This window comes from Phoxinus phoxinus (genome assembly GCF_949152265.1).
Source record: "Phoxinus phoxinus genome assembly, chromosome: 18".
Taxonomy (NCBI): Eukaryota; Metazoa; Chordata; class Actinopteri; order Cypriniformes; family Leuciscidae; genus Phoxinus; species Phoxinus phoxinus.
This window is the reverse complement of record NC_136893.1, coordinates 22,245,428-22,264,945: the sequence shown is the minus strand read 5'-3', so window position 1 is coordinate 22,264,945 and position 19,518 is coordinate 22,245,428. Positions and strand designations below refer to the sequence as shown.

Here is a 19,518-nt window from a genome sequence, read left to right as displayed (position 1 = left end):
GTGTTCAAACGAGCCGTTTTATTGGTTGGCGCCTAGCCAATGAAATGGGACTTCAATTGTACGCAATGATTTTCAATGATTTGCGATGACTTCTATTGTATGCAATGAGTAGCAAAACTCTCGAGTTTTGCTATTTACCTTCATAAAAATACCCCACAGATAATTTATTATAGCTTGTTAAAGTTGCCCATAATGGGTGTGAGCAAAAACGTGCCGTTTTTGTGTGTGTCCCTTTAAATGCAAATGAGCTGCTGCTCCCCGCCTCAGTTCTGAAGAGACCGATCCTTTACACGAGCTTCAGATACTCCGGCAATAACAAACACGTGAATTCTCACTCATCCAAAATCTCAGAATTAACAAGTAGCGGAGTCCAGCCTTACAGAGAGACTCAGAAGAGGTTGCAATGTTTCTGAAAGGTATCTGGATACATTTATGTAGTTGTTGTGGAGTTACACTGATTCATCTCATCGACTTGCATGAACTGTCATTTGTAACTTTTACACAAGTTGACACAGTTCCCTGAGGTCTTTATAAGACAACTGTGACATGTTTTGGTCAAATATTGTTCTGTGCTCGTCTGTGCAGCAACGACAGAACAGTTTGCATGCTTTGCTCAAACTTTTGCCACTGTGTTAAAACTGGTCACACTGTTGTCGCTTGAAAACCAAATATCGCCATCGGCGGAAATCTTGCAGATTAAGGGGCGGCAATATTAAAATAAGATCCCCTTCCTACGTCAGAAGGGGAGTGAAATCTGACCGTCTTATTTTTTGACATGCTTGCAGAGAAAGGCTTACCAAATCAAAGTTACTGGGTTGTCACTTTTCACGTTTTCTGTGTTGGTAGATCCACCGGGGACCCGATTATAGCACTTAAACACGGAAAAAATCAGATTTTCATGATATTTCCTTTTATAACCTTTAATAAATTTAGGTTCCTATGTCATACTAGTGCATGTTAGTATGCTAAAGGAAAATTAATTTATTATTATGCATTGTATACACTGCACATCACCACATTTTTCAATGATTCTCAAACGACTCGTCGGATGATTTGGGATTTAGAGGGACTGAATCATCTGACGAGTCGTTTGAGAATCGTTGAAAAATGTGGTGATGTGCAGTGTATATTATGAGAAAATTAAAGTTTTTTTTTTACCTTTGATGCATGTAAACTGGTTGTAGGAGACTCCAAAACAACATTAGGAAACTTTCAAATAGCATAATAGGGGCACGTCAAGTGGATTGAACATAATGGAATTAATTTGTCAGTAGCTCATTTTAACAAAGTCATTTTCATTAGCAGCAAAAATCTTTTTTGCATGTTGAAACCTACACTTAATGATAGGTTATAATTTCAGTTATTGATTCCATTACATTAAAATTGTATAATTTTGATACCACGGCAAATAGATATTTAGTAAATGCTAATGAATAACTTATTTAAAAAATTTATAAATCCTATTTTATGAATACATCATACAAAACATATGAACACCTTGTAACAATGAGAACTTTACAAATAACTTCTAAACGCATTAAAAGAAGCATAGAGAACATTTGACGAAAACATTATGAGCATCTTATTAAAACTTAAAGAATACATAAGGAAGAGTTCATGCATACCTAATGAATCAGTTAATCACAGAAAGTCAACAGTGTGTTCAGAGTATGGCGTTTAGCTTGGACTCTAAATACAGCTAAAGATATTGATAACCTTCCACAACAGTTATTTAATACCTGCAATAAACTCCAGATATTGCTTTCATTTGTAATTGTTGATACTGTTTGTACGCCATATAAATTGATTATTGTACACAGAAAGACCCATGAGAGGAGCCTTATGAATAGAGGAGGACAGAGGAGGGAAAAATAAGAGGGTCAAGGTGTGTGTGTGTGTGTGTGTGTGTGTGTGTGTGTGTGTGTGTGTGTGTGTGTGTGTGTGTGTGTGTGTGTGTGTGTGTGTGTGTGTGTGTGTGTGTGTGTGTGTGTGTGTGTGTGTGTGTGTGTGTGTGTGTGTGTGTGTGTGTGTGTGTGTGAGAAGTTGTTGCAGGCAAAGCAAAGAGGAGAGTGGCCGGGTTATTTGAGATCATTATGCAGTTGGCAGCACTTCTTTCTTTCTCCCTCTCCCTCCCTCTCTCTCTCTCTCTCTCTCTCTCTCTCTCTCTCTCTCTCTCTCTCTCTCTCTCTCTCTCTCTCTCTCTCTCTCTCTCTCTCTCTCTCTCTCTCTCTCTCTCTCTCTCTCTCTCTCTCTCTCTCTCTCTCTCTCTCTCCCTCTCCCTCTCCCTCTCCCTCTCCTCTCTCTCTCTCTCTCTCTCTCTCTCTCTCTCTCTCTCTCTCTCTCTCTCTCTCTCTCTCTCTCTCTCTCCTTCTCCAGTGAGGATGAAAATGAGCAATATGCAGCTGCGGCCAAAGACAGCTGGGAGGGTCTCACTCTCTCAAAATTACAGCATACCCGTGTGTGTGTGTGTGTGTGTGTGTGTGTGTGTGTGTGTGTGTGTGTGTGTGTGTGATGTGTGCAGTCATGAACAGATTTTACCATTTTATAATTATATACAACGTCTTTACACAACAGTTGTTCTTGTGTCTTGGGGAATGTGTGTGTCACACACACCTTTTGTTAGGCTTTTTTAAGGGGGTGTTGCTGGAGAACAGAGAGTAGTTTATTTGGGCAAAACAAGGAGTGTTTGTGCGTGCGTGTGTGTGTGTGCGTGTGCGTGTGCGTGTGTGTGTGTGTGTGTGTGTGTGTGTGTGTGTGTGTGTGTGTGTGTGTGTGTGTGTGTGTGTGTGTGTGTGTGTGTGTGTGTGTGTATCACAATATATTTCTTAATTTAGATCGATACGATATAATTCCGATATCGACATGAACAATATAAAAGGATCAGAAAAACTGCCGCAACGGATGTCTGTACCTACAAACTTCTGAAAAATGAATTTGCCAAGTCTGTGAAACCTCCCATAAATCTATATATTTTAGAAATAAAAACGGTACAAATAATTTAATGTTCACCTTTTATTTGTATTTAGCCTTCATACAAACACAAGAAGTGTGAAATCACCGTCAAATAAACAAAAGACTCAACTTATTAATATTAACAACCTTTAACTTGAAAATATAACATAGGCTGATTATATTATTCTTATAGATTGAAACAAAAGCGCTTCAGCCATGATAAAGAATATGAAAAGAGTTGCTGCAGAAACCAGAAAAAAAAGAGTGAGCAATAACAAAAACACAGTTTCTCGCTGTTTGCACATTATAACCATTCTCCTACATTGGTTCTTTATTTGTTTTAAACAGCAGACGTAATGTTTATCATTTCTGGTAATAGTGGGACGTTGTCTTTTTTGCCTGTTTCATCATCCGCCAGAATCAACTGATGACAACTGATGTTTAGCATGGCAATAGATATAACAATGTTGATATATTTTGTTACAATTTCCTGATTGGGCGAAGTGTAACAATTTGTCATGGTGGAATAGATCTGCTATGTTGCTGTTGCTTCTGCTGATATTTCTTCTGCTGCTGCAGAGCAAGTACAGGACTTGCTACTGCCAATACACACACTGCTGTGAGCAAGTAAGACATGCTTCTTCTCTACAATATAGCGTACATGAATTACCCGTAGCAGATCTATACAGGTGGAGCTGGGGAAGTTGGAGGGTTTCTGAAAGCATGCTGCACTGCTAGGGCAAATATTTGAACTAACCAAGTATGTGAAGGTTGAGCAGCGAGCTCATTGGCTACTGATACAGCCTGAACCAATCAGCTGTGCCCTATAGAGGATGATGCCCTATAGACCTCTCAGCCTGCGCCATCTCGAGTTTCATGACAGAATTGTGTACAAGTATGATCACTTAGAAAAGTACAGAACATCTTTCCTCAACAAGCCACACTATTTGAGATATAATTTCTGTCCATAGCACAAACAGTGCATGAGGAAGTGTAACACTTATGATAATGGCTTTTGAGCTTGCCTTAGTAAACACCACTAATGAAAAAGTTTGCGTGTGTATTATTAAAGCGTACCACTTTGGTAGTAATGTGTGTGAGTACATCCACACTGGAAGCGGCCTGACAGATAATAAGACAAGTAGCTCTCATTCCCATAGCAACACAAACATGTCTTTCCCGAGAGCAACATTTTTTAATTATGCTCTTTATCTAAAGGACCTGTATATTTGAAGACAGAAATTAAAATTCATACCTCATTTCCTCATCAGCAGAAGTGTCATAATGACCGTCAAAATCGTCTCGACTAAACTAAACCCATGCCATTGTAATGTGTTTGTTTGCGTTCATACTTCTTATCGCTTAAGTACTGTACACACACACACACACACACACACACACACACACACACACACACACACACACACACACACACACACACACACACACACACACTTAATACAGTGCTTATCTACCAGGCAAATGTCGTATGTGTGCTTTAGCCTAACTCAGCCTGAACAGATCTCTCTAATTCTCGTTATCATAAATAGTGTGCCTTCAAATCCACCCACAATAGCCTCTAGCCCGAGCGTGGCTCTTCCTTTAAGCTTCCCAAACATCCTTTTAAACAGCATATAATTTTGCTATTGACTTTCCTGGCCCTCCTCCGGGTGTGATCAAAGATTATGTTTAATCCTTTATCCAACACCACTAAAACCACAAAACTAACTGGGAGACCTCAGAAGAGAAGCCCCGGGAACCTTTGTACCGGATCTTTTTAGGTCAAATAATAGTATGAATATAATTCACCTTGTCCCTTTTAAAACCGCTTTTGTGTACCCAACATTTACAGAGAGAAGTGGTGAATTCAATAAACAGTCACAGCATTTAAGGGCAAAACCCTTTATTGTATTCACAAACCAGCTATGTGGCGTTTAGTTTAACATAGCCTACCATTAACCACAAGTTTGGGGATGGTAAGATGATATTGAAAGAAGTCTCTCATGCTCATCAAGGCTGCATTTATTTGATTACAAATACAATAAAATCAATAATATTATGAAATATTATTATAATTTCACATGATAAAAGCTGAATTTCCAGGATCATTACTCCAGTCTTCAGAGTCACATGATCCTCCAGAAATCAGAAATCATCCTAATATGTTGATCTGATGCTCAAGAAACATTTCTGGTTATTATTAATGTTGAAAACAGCCGTGTAAAATAAATGCTGAATAAAAGCATTAATGTCTTTAAATGGGGATCATTTTGACAACGTTGTCGTCTGTACAAAGGAAAAAACTTTTCCAATCGTAGTACATCGTTGTCTTGTTAACATACCCTGAGATCAGTCCTTGTCTCGCTTTAAGGACTGTGAGTGACACTTTCCTTGCTTACCAGAGATGCAGTCTGTCTTCTGTTTTCTGACTGATTGAAAGACATTATGAATATCAACCTGAGTTATGTTTGGTGTTATCCTGCAAAGACGGTTCATGGATTTACCTGAGAATTCAGCCCTGAGTTATGTTTAATATCGTTCAACAAGGACTGTAAAAGTGACCTGTTGATAGTTTTGATGTCGTTTTTCAAAGACTGTCATGAATCATGATATCTCCCTGTGAATACTCTCCTGAGTTATGCTTTCTGCTGTGTGCCAATATCTGTGACCTATTTAACCTGCGGATACTTACCTGAGTTAAGTTGGAGATTGATGTCCTCCCGTTAATGCAGCTTTCTGTTATAAGTGGATGGCATACTGAAAAGACTGTGATAATCACTATCTGCTATACTTAGATGAGTTATGTTTCACGGCCCCATTCGTTTCTAGACTGAATATCCCATCCTGTGAAGACGACCGTTGTTATGTCATCTGCAGCATACTAAAGACTGTTATCATACACTAAAAAAAGTGATCAGTTGACTTAAAGCTACACTGTGTAGGAATTACTCCTATCTAGCGGTGAAATCGTATATGACTACCAACTGAATATTACTTTCTAGCCCCTCCCATTCCGAGGGCGTTTTAACTCCTACGGTGGCCGTATTATTCCAAGAATGAGGTTACTTTAGAAAACTATTACAAATTGGATTTAGTTATTTAGTCATTTAACATGTGTGTTATGACCTCTATGTAAAACGATATATATAATAGTTTTACGTTTTCGTTATTTTGGTACCATTTCATTGCTAACATCAGCTATCATGTAGCTCTCTCTTAGCTTAATTCTCTCTTTCACTTCCTTGGCGACTCTGTTACATGTCCTCGAGAATAGGCGTGATCCTCAATCTTCAACAGGCTTTCAAATCTGCCGGCAGTCGCAAGTAATCTCCCCTCGCATTTGTCACGGTGACACTGAGTGTAAAATCGTGAAAGGCGAAGCTTGAATTTCCAGGTATGTCCCTCTTTGGCTAATGTATTTTCAAGATGGAGGCGCAACATGGCTTCCGCCATTCGAGCGACTCGCCCGTATGTATTATAAATGGCAGATTCTACGCTTACGAGAATACTTGATTAGTTGGTGGAAGTAATTATACATTAATGAGCACATATCATTTTGAAAGAACAAAGTGTTTTTTTTGCTAAGAATCAACTTAGAAAATGACAGTGTAGCTTTAACTTAAAAAAGTGTGGAAACCTGTTGCTTTTAAATTAGAGCAGGGCTATGCAGTTTCGGGAATTTCGGAATAGATATTTGACAACACTGTCGAAAAACTCGTTGTCGACTCTGAGATACCAGAGGCTAGTAGATCAACGACATCAAAGCAGACGGGACCTTCTTTACAACGTCTTCTTCATTCGGGTTTGAACAGCGTGAGGGAGTGCAATAATGACAGAATTTTTGCAGATTTTTTTTGCTGTAAAGCAATTCGTTACATCGCGAGACCTGATATCACGCGATACTTCCTGACGCGGCGGCCGGCGGCCCAAAGTTGCAAGGGTGGTTTTTCCGCTCACAGGCGATAGGGGGGTGCGAGACGACCACCTTTCAACCCGAAAAAGGTAATATAACCATTCCAATGACTCCGAAGCTGTTCAGTTAAGGTAAAAAAACCCTGCATTGTTCACCTTTAAGTAAATAAACTTTGTGCGTAATTGAAATAAATTAAGTTATGTGGAATTGGCCGCCCAACACCCTGCCACTGGCCTGTCTCTCCTCAGGATCACTGTTGGTAAAGTCTCACCACTGCTGACCAGGACAAACACACAAGACTTGCCGTTTCAGAGACACTCTGACCCAGTCGGCTTGCCATAACAATTCGGCTCTTTGTCAATGTCGCTCAGATCTTTATTCCTGCCCATTTCTCCTGCAACCGTTGATTACGAGAAATAATAGTTTGCTTACCATCTAATCTACCCAGACCTTAATATGTGGCCGTGTTAGGAGATGATCAACGATATTTGTTTGACCTTTGACTGGTCATAATGTTTTAGCTCATCACTGTATGTGTATATATACAGTACATACAAGTTTAAGTCATTTTCATTCTGCAGAAGAAGATCAGGAACATTTATAAACAAAACAAATAGGTCAATTAAGATTTGATGTTGTAGCCCCGGTCAGCAGCCTCAGCCCCCCTGTAGCCACCCTGGTTAACAGGGTCATCTGTGAGGAGAAGAGAGAAAAGAGCAAACCAGCCGCTTCTACAGCTCAGATGTGAAAAGGGGCAGATAGCAGGACTCGTGACATTTAATTAGCACGTTGTCTGGTCTCAGACCCGCCCTTCCTCCCCCTCCTCTTCACTCTCGCAGCGCTCTGTACCCCTCCCACACACTTCTGTGGAGAGTCGCAGGGCCGCTGTGATGGAGGACACGGATAATTGTGAACGAGAGGAGTGTGCAAGTGAAAGAGTCTGCCTTCCATATACCCAGAGAGAGAGAGAGAGAATTTAGCAGAAACGAGAGTGTGTGTGTGTGTGTTTGTGTGTTAGTTTTTGTATTCTTAAATTTGAATAGTGTTACCAAACATGAAATTTATATTTGAATTTAACAAAGTAGAATTAATAGCAGTGTGTATAGTGTGTGTGTGTGTGTGTGTGTGTGTGTGTGTGTGTGTGTGTGTGTGTGTGTGTGTGTGTGTGTGTGTGTGTGTGTGTGTGTGTATGTCTATGTCTATATGTGTGTATGTGTGTGTGTGTGTGTGTGTCTGTGTGTGTGTGTGTGTGTGTGTGTGTCTGTGTCTATATCTATATCTATATCTATATCTGTATGTGGCAGTTTTTTCCCCATGGTATCAATGTCAAAATTGTGGCCAGTGACAATCCTGAGTGGCTAGTAACTTTTGAAAACCACTAGCAACAGTGGCTGGTGAGCAGTAAAGTTAATGTCAAACCCTGGTGTCAGCTGTCTTTCTGTGGTCGTGCTTTGGTGTGTGTGCGCTCAGAAATATGTACAGCGTGCGAGTAAAAGTGAAAGTTTATACTGGCAAGGCTTTTAAACGCATCCAAATAATAAACTTTCAAAATGACCAAGAACTGCATTGTCACGTGAACGTAACCACAATAAAGATGATAATCAGAAACAATAATAAAAAATAAAAACATAGAATATAATTATAATTTTAATCAATCACCGTATAATATTGTCAGTATTGCACTCCCCTTCGTGGAATATAGAGTCATGAGTAATATGGGCTACTTACCACTAGCTTTGTGTGTGTGTGTGTGTGTGTGTGTGTGTGTGCGTGTGTGTGTGTGTGTGTGTGTGTGTGTGTGTGTGTTTTAGCTTGATAAACATTTTGATTTGAAGCTTGATCTGTCATTGTATAGAAACATGTGTGAAAATAGAAAAAATCCTTGTGTGTACTACTGATAACAGCGTATAGGTTTTGTAATGACATGAGGTTGAGTGAATGAGAGAATTTCCCTTTTTAGGTGACCCATCCCTTTAACTCCAGGAGTGTGTCCTCCTAGTGTCGTGTCAAAGAAATGGTTGATTAATGGCTGATTTACTCTAGTCTGTGAAAGGCCTTTATCACTCTCATTTACACACACTCACACACACACATACACACACTGCAGACAATTTATCTGAAGCTACTTTGTAAGTGTCCTTATTATATAGTTGCTTAGCAGCCATGAGCCAGCGGGCCTCTATGGAGAATTAGTGTGTAATTATCTGCCGTTTGCTCAACGTTTTGACCTCGCCACCGTTAGTATGGATTTACGGCAACCTTCTGTGACCTCCACCAACCAGAAAGCCAACACATGCTATCATCTTCTGTTCTCCTGGGACTTGCATGAAATAAGCAATGGCACTAATTTGTACGCACAATGCAAACTGTGTCTCTAAATGTTCGTTCAGCCTCACTGACGTCTGGAACATATGGAGGAGAGCTGCCATGTTGACAGGTGTTGAAGGGAGTTTCTAAGCCAATCATTAATCTGAAGTAAGGTTAATGGTTCTTCTTTGATAAAATCAAGGTGTTTTAAGGAGGAGAGGATACGATTGGAATACGATAGAAACCGCCATGAAATCATTGACTTGCGCATTCACTTTCCTGGTCATATTTTGCATGATATTTCAAAGAAAAACAGGTTTATAATTTTTGTATATCTTTCCTTTCAAATATTTTCTCCATGCATGGGTGGGTATATGGGAATTGTATTTGATGGGTTAACAGCAAGTACTGTAATACTAGCATATGTGACCCTGGACCACAAAACCAGTCACATGGGTCACAATTTTGAAATTGAGATTAATACATCATATAAAAGCTGAATAGATAATCTTCCCATTGATGTATGGTTTGTTAGGATATGAGAATATTTGTCCGAGATACAACTATTTGAACATCTGGAATCTGAGGGTGCAAAGAAATCAAAACATTGAGAAAATCGCCTGTAAAGTTTTCCATTTATGTTGGCGATTGTGCATACACACACACAAATAAATGTTTTATATATTTACGGTAGGAAATTGACAAAATATCTTCATGGAACATTATCTTTACTTAATATCCTAATGATTTTTGGCATAAAAGAAAAATCGATCATTTTGACCCATACAATGTATTGTTGGCTATTGCCACAAATATAACTGTGACTGGTTTTGTGATCCAGGGTCACATATAATGACAGATGTGAGAAAAAAGTTATGGATATGGATAAAATCATACACTATATATATATTGCTACAATTGATCACAATAAGTCCATACAATATGCTATGAAATCACATGCAAATGACATCACATTATGTAAATAACGATGTTAAATTGGGAATGTTCTCTCATGTTGACATTTTCTCAGGTTCCTCCTACAATGAGAAATCAGAGAGCAAGAAGAAAGGGCGTCCTCGTGTGGAGGTGCAGGAGCTGCGCATTATTCCTGTGAGTAAAGCTGTGAAATATCCATTTTGGCGGTTGATGAAGGAATGAAGCTACGCCAATTTGGGATTTTGGGTGGTTTTTTTGTGTGTCATTTGTGAACGGAGTAAAGGGACTTTCCAAACTATTTCCAACTGTTGTATTTGGAGGAAGAACATTTCACAGAGGGCTGTGTGTAGGTGAGTTGATTGCTAATGGTTTCTAGCGTGCGTATGTGTTTCTCGGACGTAGGCCCATATGATGGTCCAGTGGAAAGAGGAGTTTAAGAGTCGTTCCAGGGTGAAGTGTCCAAACTCAGGCTGCTGGTTGGAATTCCCCAGTATTTACGGACTTAAATATCACTATCAGCGATGCCAAGGGGTAAGAACTAAAATCCAAACTACACATTCTTACACTGCAAAGCCAATGTATCCTACCAACTCTCATTCATTAATAGTTATGTAAAAATATATTTTTTAAATCAGTAGGTTGTTTGAACGTCTAATCAACTAGTCAGTCATAAGAAGCCCTTTAAAATTAGGCTTGTTTTAGGTAAAGGTAATTTTTTGAAATTGGCAAATTTTATGAATTTAGAGACACAACTTCTTTGAGGGTTTATGCATGCTAAGCACAGCACACTAAAAACTGTCAAAAACAATGTGAGTCTTTAAATTGATTTACAATTTACAAATATAAATATTTCACACCTAAAATATATACTGTATGTGCATCCCTCTATTTCATGGTCTGTAAGATTCTTGCGCTCACCATTTATATGACCTTTATATGCTTGAAAATGAAGTAAAAAAAAACAGTAATATTATTAAATGAATTTTCATCTCCTTTACAGGATTATTTAAAGAATAGAAAGTTAAAAAGAACAGCATTTATTTGCAATAGAAATCTTTTGTAAACATAATAATCATAACATCATAAATGTCACTTTTGATCAATTCAATGCATCTCTACTGAATAAAAGTAAAAGTATATAAAGCATATAATTATATAATATTAATAATATAACTATATAATTATAAAATATTATATAATATAATAAAAACATATAATAAACAATTATATATATATATATATATATATATATAAATATAAATATACTGTGTATATACAATTATAACATAATATAATTAATATAAAAAACATAAAAGTCTAACTACTTGACCTCACTTGTCAATGACAGGTTAACTAGTCAACCATCTTGACCAATACCTACTTTAGAAACTTTGGAAAGACCCACTGTCATTTTAACTTGGATCTGAGTCCTATAGCACTTGAACTTACGTTGTGTGTGCGTGTGTGTGTGTGCCTCTCGTTCAGGCGACCATAGCAGAGAAGCTGAGTCACAGATGCCCGTACTGTGAGGCTGTATTTGCCACCAAGGTGCGTCTTCAGAAGCACAAGCTGTGGAATCATCCAGAAAGAGTCACATTGGAGACCAGATCCGAACCCAAACAGCAGAAAAGCCCTGTGAAGGGAAATGCCAAAAAAAGGTCTGAAAGCTCAATACCCTTTTCCATCTTGCCACTTTTAATTGCGCATTAATCATTTCTGCAGCAAATTAAAATTAGCTTCTTTTTTTTTTTTTACATTTTTGACACAGCAAAAATCGCTTCAGGACATGACTTGTTTTCCACACTGCCATCATTACGCTCCAGATGAAGTCCTCATGTGTTACTATGGTACCAGTCCTCTGCGGATTGACTTTAATAGCCTGTGTTCCCTGTGCTCCCTCTCAGGCCCATGGAGAACAGCCCTCCATCACCCGTATTTTTCAAGGTGAAGAAGACGCAGGAGGTGTCGCAGCTCTTGCAGAATGGGGAATGCGCCCCCCAGAGGCCGGACAGGAGACAGCGGCACAGCTCCCAGCAGCAGGGGACGTCTTTAGATACCGGGGACAGCGAGAGCGAGGACGACAGTCTGCCCCCACTCTTCCCTGAGGAGGACCCCGAGAGAATGAAGCACAGTAAGATTGCTACACACTAAGATTCATGAAAGCACCCCAACACCTCTCCATGGGCATGGGAATGTCATGATATTCTTTGGAGTACCACATGTAATACCATAAAATATGAATGTGATTATTCTTGAGGGTCAATAACTATAAGAGTCTTAGTTAAGGCCAGTGTGAGAGAGTTTTGAGCCGGTTGCATCATGTACAAGCATATTTTTGCCTTGTAAACGTAAACATTTGTTTTTCTGTGACTTATGGATATGAATTTTCAACTCTTTTAAACTTTTGCACTTATTGAGTCATCAGAGATTGTTATTGTTGCACGGAAAATAACTCGGGTCGCTAGCGACCCTATACAAATTTGACAAAACATTAATTAGAAAATGATCATTTTTCTTTTTCTTGGAAGTTAATGAACTATTGACAAGTTGTTGAAATTCGTTTTGTGAAGTTTGTAATAATGACTTAAGATAAAAAGAAACATCATACTGTGTATGTGTAAAATTAAATAATAAAAATAAATATTAAATGAAAAAATTATACATTAAAATGATAAATGTGAATATAAAATTATAAATTGAAATAAAATTTTACATGTTCTTTATTCAGTATTTTTTGTGTTGTTGAATGAAAAAATATATACATTTAAAATGATAAATGTGAATACCAAAATTATAAATTTAAATAAATTTTTTAGAAGTGAAAATGTGGGCATAAAAGTTAAATTCTTTAAGTTCTTTACCAAAAAGAAACACTTTATAATGTGTAGAAATGTATAATGAATAATATAATTAAATAGCCTTTAAATAATAAATGTAAAAAATAATGCATTTAAAATGTATAATATAAAATCATGTAATAAATATACAATTGTACATTTAAATTCAATTTTATTTTTATTTATTTATCATTTTATTGTGTAGCTGGCAGTGAAAATGTGTGCATTTGTATGAGCAATGACATTTTAATTTCCCTCGCAAATGCAGTTTCACTCTGAGCAACACAACTTGCCTTCTGGGTGATTCTGCAAACAGAGGTTGTGTTGGGAATACATAACCGGAAGTTCCAGCATCCAGAAAAGTAGTTCCACTCAAAAAGATGAAGCTCCCTTCAATCTGTACTACAATTTCCAGGGTTTGAACAGTCCTCTACAACAGTTCTCATGAACACGTCCCAGAATGCCCTACATCTGTAGGGAATGGTGGCCTGTCCCTTTAAGCAGCAGTGTGTGTAAGTGCTCTGTGTGAGATCCGAGGGCTGCTGGTCATTAAGTCTCTCTGGTACCTGGTGGCGCTGCTGTCTCTGTCTCCGCCTGGCAGAGACGCTGTGTGTCGAGACGTCGACGTGGCTCATGCTGCGAGTCCGCTATTTATGGCCTTTGTTTGGGTACACGATCCCTTCGTTTGTTGTTCCATGCCAGAGCCAGAGGCGAGGACAGTGTGTGTGCATCTGTGTGTGTGTATAGATGTCATGTCAAGGAAAAAAAGCACTAGAGCAGCTGTGTTTGTGCGACATAACTTGACAATCAAAGGCTATGCTAACACATAGAAATGGATAGCATGACGGGTTCATGAAGCTGTGGCAGGGAGATCGTGAAACAGCAGGTGCTCCTCCGCCTTTGGTGCGCTGAAGTTTGAGCATCATTAATGAGACTGTAACTTACAACAGTTGCTCATGAACGTTCAGCACTGCATTTAGTCATAGAGCAACCGTGAATGTGTCTCTTCGCCATGTTATTGAGATGTTTGACCTCTTGTTGTTGTTCTTCTCCATTTGAGCCAGGGAGGAAGCAGAAAACTCCAAAGAAGTTCACCGGGGAACAGCCGTCTATTTCAGGAACATTCGGTTTGAAAGGTAACACACACACACACACACGCACACACACGCACGCGCACACACACACACACACACACACACACACACACACACACACACACACACACACACACACACACACACACACACACACACACACACACACAACCAATGTTGGGTGTAATGCATTGCTAAGTAATTAATTACTGTAAGATTTCTGGTGTAATTGCATTAAATACTGTATAGACTATACAATATAAAACAAGCATTAAAATGTAACGTCTAATGTTAAAATTTATGTTTTTAATGTAACCTTCTCCCCCATACTATGGTCAGTTCAATAATAATTTATGCAATTTTTGGTATTTATTTGAAATAATTAAAAGAGCAGTTTCATGTCTATCCTTGTATCGTTCAACTGGTCGAGGTTGATATGGGACTTATAAAGTAATTAGTAATATTTTTTAGAGAGAGTAATTAGTAAAGTAATCTAATTACATTGTTGAAGATGTAATTAGTTGCTGGTAATTAATTACTTTTTTAGTGCAACTTACCCAACACTGCTATAGAATACCTTTAATTCTTTACTTTTTGGCATTTTATATGTGAAAAATATTATTTTGTCCCTTTATGAACCTCCACGGTAAGTTAAATTATACTAAAACCTGAGACACACACACACACACACACACACACACACACATACACACACACACACACACACACACCCTCTTCCTATCCTCACATCTGTTCCTCCAGCCTGTAAATAACATTTTTTTATTAAGGGCCAATATTTGCCCTCTGGATTTGATTTTGAGAGGGATTTATGAGGGCACATTTTTGTAGTCATAAAAATATAAAACTGAATCAGTCAGTGAACAAGTATGGCAGTTAAAATCAAACAAATCAATCAACGTCAACAAGAAAAACATCTGTTAATATTTTATAACAGTATTACTAAAAACACTTACTGAGCCCAGAGGTGGAGCTGCACTACAAGGCCCACTGAGCCCATAGGTGGAGCTGCACCACAAGGCCCACTGAGCCCATAGGTGGAGCTGCACCACAAGGCCCACTGAGCCCATAGGTGGAGCTACACCACAAGGCCCGTTGAGCCCAGAGGTGGATCTGTACCACAAGGCCCAGTGGGACTGTACATTCATGACAGATGTTTAAATCAGACCTTGCTTGATGCTCTATGACATGCCTTGCAGAGAATCTTTCTAGATTTTTAAGGGTTTTGGTTTTGAACCAGTCCATCTTCAGAATCAAAAATGTTGAAATTCACCATATATTTAAATGTAATTGTGTTTTTTTAGGTTCTAAGCCCATAATTTATGTGACATTCATAGCTCTTCTAGGCCTAAAACACTTTACAGTAAGGTACATTTTTATACAAAAAGGTTATATGGTCATAACATATTAGTTAATGCTTTAATTTGAACAAACAATGAATATACATCTTTGTTAACGTTAGTTTATAGAAATACAACTGTTCATTGTATGTTAACAAATGGAACATTATTGTAAAGTGTTACCAGAATAACAAATATTACAAGTTAAATGTAGCAACAATTATTGCAGGGGAATTTAATGTAATTAGTATTTCATTTCCTCCTGCATTTTTGCCTGAGCTGTCATTAATTTCTTCAGAGAAGCCAAACTCTTACATTAAGGGATGTAAAGTACAGGAAGTTTCTCTTAAGTGACCTACTAGATTGCCATGACCTCTTCTTTTCATGACTGCCTCACTGTGGAGTTTGTAGTCAGAGGTTTGTTAAATCTGAAGTAAATCTGTCAGACATTGACTTTCAGAATTTAGTCCAGGCCTCCATTCAATAAATACTCCTTGATATTTTAGTGCTATTTTTTCACTGCTGTGTGTTTATAATTATCAACCTTATACTCTTTGATAATAATTACCCCTGTTGGTGCTAATAGGGGGTCTATAAGGTCTATTCTACAAGTGTTTCATTTCCTGTTAACGTTATAATGGTGCATGTTCTAGAAACGTTGCACCACAAGACAGACTACAACACAACAAGGCTCTTTGACCACCAGGAGAATTTGAGTTTCATTTGTTTTTTTGGTGGTATTTTTTTGTGACTTGTGAGGTCTCTGCTTTCCCTGAATGTAATGTGTAATGTGTTGTACAGGAATGAATAAGGTGGAGGAGAAGTTAAAAGCAGGCCGGATGAAGAGGGCGGAAGGGACTCTGTTCACTGAGGAGTCACAGAGAAAGCAGTCGGTTCAAGCTCACTCCAGGAAAGATCCTGCTGCCATCAGTTCAGGTCTCTCTCTCTCTCTCTCTCTCTCTCTCTCTCTCTCTCTCTCTCTCTCTCTCTCATATCTCATATACAGCAAAATTACAATAAATTAAAAACAATAACATTTTCACAAAATTAGTTTTTTTTTTACTGTATTTTTGATCAAATAAATGCTGTCTCTGTGAACATAAAAGACTTTCATAAACAATAAAACCCTAAACCATTGACCTGTAGTGTAGCTTACATTATTGTGATCTTAAATGTGTTTTATCTTCATGTCTCTGTCTCAGTGCCCCCTGCTGAAGCCCAGTGGCAGAACACCATCTCCGAGAGAGGGGAAGTGGTCTGTCCCACCTGCTCTGTTGTCACTCGCAAGACCGTCCCCGGTCTTAAGAAGCACATGGAGATCTGTCAGAAGGTCAGAACTCACTCTGGACACCTGGACAACACAAGCGTGGGCTTAGACACATCATTTTACAAATTACTCTCAACATTCCCAATTTGTTTAACACTTCAAAACACATACCTCGGGTCTTTAGCGAACCGGAACGCCATTCACTACCCTCCCCCTCATTCATTTTTAAACAATGAACAATACAACAAGAAAAAGACAAATTATAAAAGAATGCTTGTTTTCTAATTCATGTTTTGTAAAAACTATACAGGGAAGCTTGCGACCAGAGTTGTTGTAATAGACCTTTAACACAACTTCCGTATTTGTGACCGGAAATACGCAATCGTCGTGGTAATCTTCTTCCGGTTAGGGCAACAAGTAAATAAATGGTGCAAGCAACGAGCAAGAGTTATTGTAGCGTATTGATACTGACACGCGCACATAAACAACCATTAAGATCTGTTGGACAAAAAGCAAACAGGAAGTGTGTTTGGAAAACCTACTTGGTGGTGAAGAATGACTCGCTTTACATTTGAGCCAAAACCATTGATCCAACGTATGTTTTCCTTCCTCAAGATATTAAAGCCAATTCACTCTATTCAGCAACCATGAAACCTAACTTATTACACATAAGAAGATATCTAGTCAAGACACCACCACAGACCACAGCCATTGATGTTTGCATTGACCTCATGTGGAATTCACACTGATTTCTCATCCACCTGAAGGTCTTTTAATAACCCAAACTGTCCTTGTGGATTTCACTGTTCGTACAATCCCACTCCTCCGATGAAGACAACATCTGTCTCAGTTTTCTAAACGCATCAAACATAATGTAGCAGATGTGCACAATCTCTTTCATATGAAGAAAGACAAAGCCTTATTCATGAAACACAAGCAGAAAGAGTTTCTGAATGTAAATCATATGCAAAAGTCACGCTCAATTCATCTGGACGGTTTATGTAAGAACGGATTTATGAGCGATTTACACAGAAATTTGTTCTGCTTGCGTTTTGTGAACGAGGCCGACATGGCGTAAGAGACAGAATCAAACCTTTAACGTATTACTCTCCCTCTGTTGTTTATACAACGAAACCGCAGAGGAAGCGGAGAGGAGAATGTTTCAGGCATGCAATTAGACACCTCTCTCTCGGGACCTCGCGCACGAGGCCAGAGGGAGTCATTAGGGGCGTTTTATTGATTGAGCGTCTGTGAGAGCGATGCGATGAGTGGCCCTACCCAGTGTGCATCTGGAGAAGAGTCTAATGGTGCCAGCCCAGTGTATAGCACAACTCTATAAAAATGATGACATGTCTATTAAAGGGGGAATCGATCGGCTGCGTTATTGCGGGGTCACGAGTAATTGTAGTTTCTCTAGCCTCTTCCTCAGCCCTGTGTGAAATCAATGATGGCTGTGATGGGCATTAAGGGAGAAGACGTTTTATGGCAAAGAAAATGTATTAAAATTGTAATCATTGACCTTATTTTTCATTTGTTTTTAGTGTATTTCCATGCAGAAATTATTACTTTTATTCATTAAGGATGTGTTAAATTGACCAAAAGTGTCAGTAAAGACATTTACTGTATAATGTTACAAAAGATTTCTATCAATATTCGTCAAAGAATCCTGAAAAAAATGTATCATGGTTTACTAAAAAAATGTAATCAGCACAACTGTTTTCACCATTTATAATAATCAGAAATGTTTCTTGAGCATCAAATCAGCATATTAGACTGATTTCTGAAGGATCATGTGACAAGCTTTACCATCACAGGAATAAATTACATTTTAAAATATAATCGAAAAGGAAACAGTTATTTTAAATTGTAATAATATTTCACAATATTACAATTTTTACTGTATTTTTGATAAAATAAATACAGCCGCAAAATCACTTAAAAAAACGTACTGACCCCAGATATTGAACTGTAGTGTAAACATTCACTGATGTAGCAAGAAGCAGATTGTCGACAGAATTCTCACACCCCTTGAGTTATTCACATGCTTTTATTCAAACTGTACCAAACAAAATCAATCAAATATTGTCAAAGTTGCTGTGTGGGGCATATTTGGATCATTCTCAGGTTAACAAACCTACAAATGCCTACAAATGACTTTCACAGTTCACAAGTCAAGTATGTATAATTGGTATGTGAGATATCAATGTCACATTTAGAACCCATGACTTCATGATATCTGATGTTGGCATCATAAACCGTGGTGTTTTTTCTTGTAGCTGCGGGACGCCCTCAAATGTCAGCAGTGTCAGAAACAGTTCCGATCCAAAGCTGGACTCGATTACCACAGCATGGCTGACCACACTAAGGTGAGCGACAGCGCCAGAACACATTTGACTTCATCTTGTTTATAAGAATTCATCTAAAGATCTATAGTACAGCTCATCTCCAAGATGTCAAAATCTATGAAAAGATATGATTAGAAATAAAATGATTTATCCGTTAAAATTGCATCACTTTTTTATAATCACCTTTTCTCTTTATACATGAAAATATTAGTCTCTGGAAGTGTGGCAGGTTCGTTCTTTTCACTTATTTTGTGAGATTATTTCTGTCCACAGGCAAAAAATCACATGCTAAAACCATAGTATAATATAGTCCATATGAAATGTGCGTTTAATGCGAACCAACAGAGGTAGACATATTTAATACTTTTAATGAACTAGTGGAGCTGTGTTTGTACAGTGGCTGCCCTACGTCCACATCGGCCGCTAATCTCTATTATATCTGACACCATCTCCAAACTCCAGCACCACTTTAAGACCTAAAGCATCCATTAGGCTCTAACCATTAACTG

The 19,518-nt window shown here is 38.3% G+C and overlaps 1 protein-coding gene across 1 annotated transcript in view; it reads left to right on the top strand.

Annotated features, from left to right (window-relative positions):
• The window catches only part of znf512b (zinc finger protein 512B), a 62,602-nt gene that overhangs the window by 28,760 nt on the left and 14,324 nt on the right, over window positions 1–19,518 (top strand). The window contains exons 3-10 of the mRNA XM_079588009.1: window positions 10,203–10,282; window positions 10,511–10,639; window positions 11,594–11,766; window positions 12,013–12,239; window positions 14,010–14,081; window positions 16,199–16,333; window positions 16,600–16,727; window positions 18,941–19,030. Coding sequence (XP_079444135.1) covers window positions 10,203–10,282; window positions 10,511–10,639; window positions 11,594–11,766; window positions 12,013–12,239; window positions 14,010–14,081; window positions 16,199–16,333; window positions 16,600–16,727; window positions 18,941–19,030 — 1,034 coding nt within the window. The remainder of the gene's footprint in view (window positions 1–10,202; window positions 10,283–10,510; window positions 10,640–11,593; window positions 11,767–12,012; window positions 12,240–14,009; window positions 14,082–16,198; window positions 16,334–16,599; window positions 16,728–18,940; window positions 19,031–19,518) is intronic.